This window comes from Gavialis gangeticus, unplaced genomic scaffold (assembly GCF_001723915.1).
Source record: "Gavialis gangeticus isolate Ggan-Ray unplaced genomic scaffold, GavGan_comp1, whole genome shotgun sequence".
Classification (NCBI taxonomy): Eukaryota; Metazoa; Chordata; order Crocodylia; family Gavialidae; genus Gavialis; species Gavialis gangeticus.
In genome coordinates this window covers 14,599,781-14,609,994 of record NW_017729004.1, presented here as the reverse complement: position 1 = coordinate 14,609,994, position 10,214 = coordinate 14,599,781, and the positions used below count along the sequence as shown (strand labels likewise).

At 42.5% G+C, this 10,214-nt stretch overlaps 1 protein-coding gene across 2 annotated transcripts in view; it reads left to right on the top strand.

Annotated features, from left to right (window-relative positions):
• PRKAG2 (protein kinase AMP-activated non-catalytic subunit gamma 2) overlaps positions 1 to 10,214 on the top strand; it is a 375,527-nt gene that overhangs the window by 292,384 nt on the left and 72,929 nt on the right. For both annotated transcript variants that reach the window (XM_019508123.1, XM_019508124.1), the window contains one exon: positions 3,897 to 4,006. In XM_019508123.1, the coding sequence (XP_019363668.1) occupies positions 3,897 to 4,006 (110 nt within the window). The remainder of the gene's footprint in view (positions 1 to 3,896; positions 4,007 to 10,214) is intronic.

Below are 10,214 nucleotides of genomic sequence, written 5' to 3'. Positions count from 1 at the left end.
GTCTTTCTTAACCAAAATTTGGTCAAGTTAATGTAAGCAAATGCTAGACTATATTAGAGCCTGTTATCATCTACTAGAGCAGTCTCACTGGTGGGACACAAAGGTCATATAGGTGGGACTTCAACTCATTGCCTGATTGGAAAAAATCAAAGTTGTTTGCACTTCAAATGGAGGAATCAACAAATATCTCGAGCAGTGCAGTTTTGTGGGGTTTTGTTTTTATCATGGGACGAGGGTTTTTTGACAAAGCGGTTGGTGTGACTTAAAGTGCAAAAGGTTGAGAACTGCTGTACTAGAGTAAATAGTAATGAGCATAAAACCTTTGTTGGTGTCAACGATTAAAACCATCATTTTTAGTGATATGTTATTTTCAGTGTTAAGTTATAAATTTTTGTTCCCAGGTCTATTTCCTGAAGGTGTTGTATAGGTTTTCCTTAAGGACAAGGACTGTAATATGTGAGATGGGGGGGGGGGGTCTGTTCTGTGTAAAATATTCTGGTGACTGTTTTCTGTCCTTTATCATTTTTTCTGTGACAATCTTAGTTATTAATAAGGGCTACACAGAAGTTTTTATAGATTTTTATCTTGAAAGATTAATATTCCAAAGTGTAGCCCATATCCCCCTTCAACATTTTTCTTGGTAAAATTACGTTTTTCTTTAACTGGGACTGAAGTCAAAGTAATAGATGCATGAAATTCTAGTTTATAATTATAACCTAAAATTGGTTCATAATTAAAGATTCTGCCCTATTGTGTTTGGACAAATGTTAGGCCATCAGACCACACTATTTTCAAAGTGGAGATTTGCTGCTGAATCTATTACTTTAAGCACAATGTTAAGTGTTTTTCACAAGAAACTCTTAAGACACATTGGCCATTTTCTGGAGTATGTCTTTAAAAGAACTGTTGTAAAATTCTGCTGAGAATGGCTTTATAGAAAAAACAGCCCTTCAGTACCTTACTCTTACATCTGGGTTAAACAAAGTGATGGTTCGCAAGCTTCTCTTTCAGTCTCCTTGCTCAGGCAGTCCCAGTTCCTCCTCACCCTATCAGTCTTTTCCTATCCACCCAATGTACCTCACTCAAATTTCCCTGCTTTGGGTTTTTTTGTCCAGTTCTTTGTGTGCCTAGCTATTCTCATCACCTAACCATCTTCTCCCAGCACCTTGCATTAGCTTCCAGTCTCTCATCATACCCTGCCTGGTCATTGCTTCCCTCTCCTGCTCCCATTCAGTCCCAGTCTAGCTTGACTCCATGTTTCAATCTGCTTGCTTGCTTCCCGCCCCCTCCTTCTTCTTCTCCCTGGTCTGGCTTTTATCTTTTCTGTATTTGAATGGGAGACCTTTTTTCTTCCATGCTTTCTGAGTGCCAGCAGGGATAGGGTTGTCAAGAGCATGAGGAGGAAGGGGTCATTCGCATCACAGGGCCTGATTTCTTAGTCATAAATCAAAGCCTAGCCTGACCCTGGCCTTCAGGGAGAGTCTGATACACCTTTAACTGAGTGCTTAGGTTCTCTGTGGTTGTGACAAATGTTTATCTGACACTAGCTGATCAGCTTGGGCAGGCACAGTGGCCCCAGACTCTTGAGAATTGTGCTACTAAATTTTAGCAAATCTCTACCAAGTATCAGGTGGTTAGCTGTGTTAATCTGCGGTCAGGTAGAAGCTAGGGCAGGGTGGCACTTTAGCAACTGCTGTGCGTGCGTGAACAGCACCATTTTCCAAGGCACATACCAGCTAAATGGGATGGATTTTTCACAGGCAAGGCAAGAGATTCAGCCTTTGCCCACAGGCTCCTAACAGATGTTACACTTAAGACATGATTAACCAGTTAATCACATCTTAAGTAGTGACCTGGCCACACGCTTAATCAATCAGATCTCTTTGAGCCTTTCCTTTAATGTCTATGAGGCACCACAGACTAAACCATTTGGTAAATTTCAAGTCCCTCCTCTAGAGCAGTGGTCTCCAAAGTGGGGTGCACACAAGATGATCCATTGGGGTGCAGGAAGAAAATATCAGAACTTCTATTTATATAGATAGGGGTGCGTGATCAAAGAAGTTTGGAGCCCAGTGCTCTAGAGCACAGGGATATCAGACCTGTTCAAAGGAAAGGTCAGCAGGTCGTTTTAACACTGGGGCTGGGAGGGAAGAGTTTTGCCTTTGTCTGTTCTTTCTAACATTTGAACTACTTGTAATAAAATTTTAAGTCTGTGCCAGGCCAAACGTTTAAAATACTGCCAAGTTGTATAAGCATCTTAACATTATAGGGAGCCCTTTAAGGATGATGAGGGGTGGATCTGGGTGGGTATGCAATGATGCTGTTACATCTCCCAACCACTGCTGTTCCCAGCTGGTGCAAGCATAGTGGGCAGCTCCAGAGCTGGTCCTACCATACTCAACCCACAGGCTTCAGGGACCAGCTCTGTGGGGTGCCAGGCTCAGGCAGGAATGGTAGTGGTGGGCACACAGGTTTCTCTTTCCAGTGCCTGCTTCCAACCAGCAGAGCAACACCTGTGAGGATAGCATGGGCAAAGAGCCTATAGGTGCTGGAAGGAGGAGCCCACTCACTACTGCCATAGTCCCCAGCCAAGTCCATCACCCTATGCAGCTGATTTTTGCAGTCTCCATCTGGAGTAGAGTAGGAACATGGCCAGGTCAGCTGGGTACAGTGGCAGCAGTCAGGTCATCTTTGTGCACCTGCTCCTTGCCTGGCACCCCAGGGTCTGTGGCTGACCTAGAGGCTTTTGCCCTGCCTTGCACCCAACACCGCCCTCCCTCAACCCTCCCCATGGTCTAAAGGGCAGTGTGCCACATCCCCCTTTAGTAAATCCTGGATCCACCTATGTAACTATTACTTCACTCATTCATATTTATCAAACATGTCTGCTAGTTTTTCAGAGAAATGTGTACCCAGGAAACATGAGATAACACAAAATTACCATCCTAATTGAAAAATACTTTGGATAGACTTAGTGGTTGCTTACAAACAAAAAAAAAAAAAAAGGCACTTTTCCATTAAATTCCATGCATTCCTGCACTGGGCTCAGTGCATGCCCAGAAGAGGTATTGTATTAGCTGGACCCAGCTTGCTCAGCATCTGTATGGATCAGGTACTTCAGTGGGGCTTTTTTGGTGCTTTTATCTAATAGCTCAGGGGGTTTCAACCTTTTTGGGTCAGTGTACCCCCAGCAGCCGGTTGAGAAGGCAGGAGTCCCCTGGCAGCCAGATGCCGGGGGGGGGACCCCCAGCAGCCAGTTGACGGGGGGGCACCCACAGCTGATCAGTGGGAGTGCTGAGTACCCCCTGAGGCCATCCCAAGTTGAAAACCCTGAAATAGGTGATTCAGTTGACTGTAGATAAAAGCACCAAGAAGCCCCACTGAAGCACCCGATCTATACAAATGCTGCAGAGCCGGGTCAAAGTATTGCGCTGCTTCTTCCAGTAAAGCGTGTTTTGGGTTTATTTTTCCCCACATCTGTTAGCGCCCAGTGGTAGAATTTTTCCAGAATAAATCAGTCCATCAGTTAGGTCTCAAGCTATGATTTACATGTAGGTATAAACAGACTCTTTGTTTATGTAGAGCCTACAAACTGTGAATGTTGTTGGCAAAAATTGATATTTTAACTATTATCTCTGGCAAAATCCATTTCCACTAAAGAAGATCGGAGTATATATTTTACATTTGGAATAAGTAGTGTGAACGGCAAGATGATTGAAAACAGGAAAAATTGAGATCGGAGTCTTAGACCATGTCTCCCAGTCTGAACAAATTTGCTCAGGATATGGCTTTTGCTGTTCGTCTACTAAATGTTGCCTAAATAAGTTAATGTGTGTATTTCTCATATCTTTTGGAAGAATAACTGTTAAAAATGTTTTGTCCCTTTTCTCTTGCAGCACTTGAAGAATCTGAAAGTGACATTTATGTGCGATTCATGAGGTCACACAAGTGTTACGACATTGTTCCAACAAGCTCCAAACTTGTTGTTTTCGACACTACGTTACAAGTGAGTACTCCACTTTCAGTTTGTTTTCATTCTGACCAGTTGTCTTCTAAATTTTGTGCACAAACTTCATGTAGTATTCAAGGAATATCTTTCCTTAATAGAATGTTTTCCATAATGCTGTCAGTTGTGAGCAAATAGCAGCAATATATTTTTAAGTGTTAACAATAAAGTTTTCTGAATGTAACTTTTTTTTCCATGTGCACAGGATGCAGCTTTATATATATGTCACTTGAAGGGTTTTAGCTATTGCCTCAAAATGGACTAGGTGCTTTTTATGGCCTTTCTCACAGGGACAAGCAAAGAAATGCCAGTTATCAAAATATTTATTAATCTTCCGTGATTATATAGGAGAGTGGCTGTTGTACAGAAATTCAGTGTTGTCATTCTTGCCTTAGAGTGACTAGACAGATCAGGATTTTCATAATCCAGCAAATTCCTGAATCCTAAGTCAGAATGAATTTGCATGTTGGCTTATTGATTTATTTGTATGAGTTTAGTTCGGGGCAGGCAAAATGGTATATCCGGCCAGTGGCTAAACTCCATTTCCCAGCAGCCGTTGTCCACATCTCTGCGGCCAGTTTCCACGGAGACCCCAGTAGCGGCAGTGCTGTGACAGCGCAGGGCCAAGGTTTCCATGGAGACCGGCCCCAGCAGTGCTGGCAGGGCATGTGTGGCTGAGCAGGGAGCTGCGTCAGGGCCAGCGGGGCATGCGGGAAGCAGATCACAGCTCTGCCGCAGCTCCTGACTGCCCTGCCAGCGCCGCGAGATCCCAACCCCGGAGCAGCTGCACACCCTGCCAGCACTGCTGGGGCCAGTCTCCATAGAAGCCCTGGCCCCATGCTGTCATGGCCCTGCCACTCCTGGGGCCTCCATGGAAACCAGCTGCAGTGATGTGGGCAGGGACAGCTGGGAAATGGAGTCTGCCATGGGTCCAGTCCAGCCTGCAGGCCAGACTTTGGCCACCCCTGGTGTAGTTGCTCTTAAAAAGCTTTTAGTTTGCATCTTCTGTTTCTGTCATCTAGTAAAAGATAGAATTACCATTCAGAGTCAAAGATTGATGCTTGGGTCCATTTGTTAAAACAAGTTCTCTTTGTTCCAGTGAACTTTAGATAATCTGCTTTAACTATGCTTTTAGGGGTATAGCCCCTAACTGCATTTATTTATGAAAATGTCACAGTATGCTTGATGAGAAGGAAAGTATAATTCTCATTCTTATGTGCATTTTAGCATGCTGGGTAAAGCATTTGTTTAAGAAATCATAATTGCCATGTTTAACATAGAAGTCAAAATAGTGGGTAGGATGTTTGCTTCTTGGTTTGGGAATTGGTTCCCTCATAATGTCATCAGACTGAGTTTGATTAACCTTCAGAAAAATGCTCCACAAATAGCTTATTTTCTCAAGTTCACTCTGGAGTAAAATTTAGGATGGTGTTTTTTTGGGCAGGGAGGGGAGTTTCCCAGAGTTTGGTCTGCTCTTCAACTTCTGTTTTGCAATTCAGCTAGGGAATTTTGGAAATAGGAATACATATTTTAGATTTTGCATAGAGTCTGCTAACGGTAACTTTTTTCATGAGGTCTTTAAGCCATCAAATACTGTGCATCTTCTACATGCACAACTTTGTGATCATAAGTTTATCTGTTCTGTCTGCAGCTTGTTGTTGGGCCACAGTAAGAGGTTGACAGTGATGCTAATTTTGCTAGGGAAAAGTAACTTGCCTAATGAGGCAGACAGTGTAAAACTGCAGTGAGAGAGAATGATAAAGCAGTTTTCAAACCACATTTGGTATATTTGGTTGGATTAAAACTGAAGAATGTTGCTGAAAACTTTTATTATTGCTAATCTAAGTTCCAGTCTTGTGAGGCATATAATGCCTCAAGACTCCTGTTTGAAGTCAGTGGGCTTTTCAAGTGCTTGATATTTTTTGCTGGATTTGTTCCCAAAGAAAATTAATATTCCTCTGACTTCCAATTATTATTTCTCTGGATTACTAAAAGAAAGTGGTGCCTCTGCCACAAATCACAGGAACATGTAATGCTTCCGAATATACTAATACCTTGTGCATGAGACTTACTAGTTCAGTAAACTTAAGTAGGAGACATGAGGGCTGACAGTTATTTTGCTTACGCCAATGTAATTTGGGAACAATCAATGGAATTACAATGTTGGATACTAGGTAAGGAAGAGAGAAATCTGAGTTACATCACAATAACTATAATAAGTGTAGTGTTTTGCAGTTTGAGTGGAGGTTCCCCTGGAAGAATGTTTTTGAGTAGTTTCTGTAGCTTTGATATCCTGTCTCCACCTACTGGTTGGAAATGACGACAATCAGTCAAGATGGGTTTGAGTTAGATTTCTGATTTGGTGGTATGAATAGTGTTGCTAATAGCACTGGACAACTGTAGCTATTTTTCAGTAATGCATTAAATGCTAAGTCTCACTTCAGATGACTCCTTTTAAACATTGGGGAAAAAACACCTAAATACAAAAAGACCAACACTCAGCAAGTATAAATGTACCTAGATATCTAGGATGGATTTAGTGTAGAGATGTGTAAACAAAAACAACTGAGATTCTCAGCAGCAAACTATGAGATGATACTACAGTAGACCCCCGATTTACACGAGTATTGCGTTCTGGGGGAATTTCATGCAAGTTGATTTTGCGTAACTCAGGACAACTTTATCCATAGGAAATAATAGAATAGTGAGGGGTTGTGTACCCCAGACATACTTTAGTCATAGCTTTTTTTCCCCTTTTCTCGGCAGAATCGCCTTTAGGAGGCGTGTCTAGTGTCTCACCTATGCATCTTGAGATGCTGCTACCACGATGGAGGCACAGCTCCACTTGATTCTGCCTGCAGTCTTGTGAGGTGTTTGCGTATATATGTGAATTTCATGAGCATTCACATATATACGTGAATGACATGCTTCTCGAGGGGCATTTTGCAGACCCTAATAAAAAATTGCGTAAACGCGAGACACATAAGTTGGACTGTTGTAAATTGGGGGTCTGCTGTACTGAAGTTTTGTTCCTAAAGCTCTCCCAACACAAGAGGCACTTAAGGCCATAATGTTTTCTGGGAAGATTTTTAGCAGAAGCAATGTCTGGCAGTAGGAACAGGAAAGGGAGAGTTTACCTGGGTGTTCTGTGATGGGGAATATGTGGTTCTATCAGCCACTCGCGCACGCCTCCATTCGCAGTACCATGGAGCATGAGTGGTTTACAAAGTTAGAGGCCCACCAGGCACTTTGAGTTGTGAAATCTCCCAGTTCCACATGACTATATGTGGTTCAGTAAACCTTTATGACTAGCAAGTTGTATAATAGCTAGTACCTCCCAAACTTTGACTGTCATATGGCTTGTATATACAGCTGTTAAATGAATTTTCTACTCTCCTGCATCTGACATTTGCCAGGATTTCCAAGATGACAGCAGCAGAGACTTGGAGAAACTTTGGGGCCTTTGATAGCTTTTTAGTTCCTGTGGAGTAAAGAATTCCCACTGTCTCAAGGGCAAGATATGTACAGTATACTGTATAAACAAGAGTGCTTAACTTCATAATATCCTCATTCACAAGTTAGAAAATGTCAGAGTTAAGGTCACCCCATGAGGTCTTCATTCTTTTTCCCCTTGTACAGATGCATCATAACAGTGTGATCACATACTGGTGTTCTACAAAACTGCCTTCATTTTAAAGAATGATTCAGTGTTAAATAATGAGAGTGTGGTCCCAAAGTATCTTCGTCCAAATCCTGAACTGACTGTAAATTTCCTAATTACCTTGTGGGTGTTTCTATGGTTCTCTCACAGTAGTGCTGGAATACTTCAAAAGCATTAATGAAGCTGTCTTCCCAACACTCCTGTTGGATTTGGTGATATCTTAAATTGAGGAGCTGAAACGAAGAGAAAGTAAGGCCAAAATTGTTTAATGTCAGTTTAATGTTGGGTGCTAAAGTTGAAGTGAAGGGCCTGATCATTTCTGTTTTCTCTTCCCAAGTTTACTTAGCATTTTTATAGCTCTTGGATTCAAAGCACAGCTCCAGTTGATCTCAGCTGTAGGTGTGAGCACTTGCCACTTCTGAAAGTTAGGCCCCAGGTGATTAAAATAGGTGTCAAAAACAAGAACACTGTGTCCAGTTGTAAACTCTTTGATTTAAGTGCCAGGCATCACACTGAAAGCCTGTAGGCATAGGGATAGAGTCTAGTTCTCCAGGGCAACTTTCAACAGCCCTTACCATGAGGCCATCCTTTCTCTTCCTATAATCACCTTCCTCATTCACCATGCCAGCGGTTCTGAACCTTTTTCAGTCTATGTACCTCTTGGTCTCAGAGTGAGACTTCACGTATCCCCTTTCAATAGGAAATTAATTTTTATGTCAAACTAAGTGTAATCCCACGTGCATGCACATTTTACGGCAGTTTCAAATTGTCAAGATGGTTTTTTAGGCCCTTCAACCTGTGTTAGACAATGTATGAAATATATCTCACGTACCCCCGATGAGGCTTCACATACCCCCTGGGTGTACATGTGCCCCTGGCTCAGAACCGCTGCGCTATGCAGTTTCCATCTAATGCAACATGATGGAGGGGAGGAGTACAGCAGAAGAGTCTCCGCTCTGCAGTCTAGGTTCATCTCCAGGCTACAGTCCAGTCTGTGCACTGAATGAGCCAAGGTTCCTCTGCTGCAGGGGTGACTTTGGTCATGTACTTAAAGACTGTCCCATAATGCCTAGTCCTAAGAGTGTTGTTTTTTTTTTCTTTTTACCCAATCTCAAAATCTAAAATTAAGGTACTTTTTTCTTTGGTTTCCCCACCTAGGTGGGTGCACCTTGACTTCTGTGCCAAGTTGGAAGCAAGACTGAGATCAAAACGTAGAGGTAGAAATAACAGTGAGGTCTCAGAAACATAGAGTATATCCTATAAAATCTGGAGGGACTGGCAACAAATCTTTCCTCTCTTTCAGCTTCCCACTGTAAGCATTGTAGAGATACAATAATGGATCTTTTAACAGCTCTAAAATTTGATTACAGCTACCCCAAATGACTCTTTCTCTACCTGAATCTCGATTGTAGACTCACTAGCTCTGCCAAGAAGAACTATTTCTAAATTATTGTAAAGGAAAACTGAGAGAAGTTCGTGTAACCTATGTAATATGAATGATTTGAATATCAACAAAGTATTCCTTATCTAGTAGGCAGTTTTGCTCTATTCCTTATCTAGCAGTCAGTTTTGCTCTTCTCCAGCAGAGTTGGTGTCACAGGGAGATGTTACCGTTACAATGTACATTTTGTTGTTGCTGTTTTCGTGCATCTTCCCACTCTGGTGGAGTCCATAATTATGTTTTGTGTTAGAACCATTGCCTTAGCATAGCATACATTCTAGTTTCTGAAGCTTTGATATGTACACTTGCATAAAGTCAGATTTAGCATGGCCTTCAAGGTGGGTGCTCCTCACACATTAATAAGGGTTGTAGAGAATTACACCTTGGTTCTGAGTAAATGGCAGCATTGGATAGGAATATCTTTCTACCCCTACCTATAGCCCAGCCACCACCATAAACTGGTGTAGTGGCAGATACGTGGTCTCTGTAGGGAGCTTGCAGAGGCAGTCCTGGGCTGCCTTTTGCTATGGACTATGAGTGAATGACATAATTTAAGCCGTGAATTTGCATCTGCACTTCACTAACATTTCAGTCTTTTTTTTTTTTTGGTTCGTGGTGATCTTAAGGCTAAACTTTGGGATATGCTCAATATGTGTAGGAGTACATGCAAAATTGTTATGATGACTGCTGCTATATAAACAAGACTAGGCATATCAAAAACTTCTCTGATTGGCATGAAATGATGCCTATAACAGTTTCTTTTAGGTACAGTAAAAGCTGTGTTATCCGCCAAGTTACTAACCGGCATGCCGAGTGAAACTGGAAGTCGTGCCATGGCACTTCCGATTTCGCCAAGTCCCTGGGCCTGGGGCAAAGCAGTCTGCGTGGGGCCCCACTCCCTGTTTCCCGGCACACATTGATATGGGAATAGTAAACTTTTAATTAAAATTCCCTCCTTGCTACTCATTATTTCTGTTTGGGACCCCTCCCAGTCCCCTGGCACACTAACGCACCGAACGCAGCAGGAGTGGCGGTGGCCCAAACAGATGCCTCTCAGATAACCGGCAATTTTGATTAACTGGCACTCCACATTCCCCCCTGCCAGA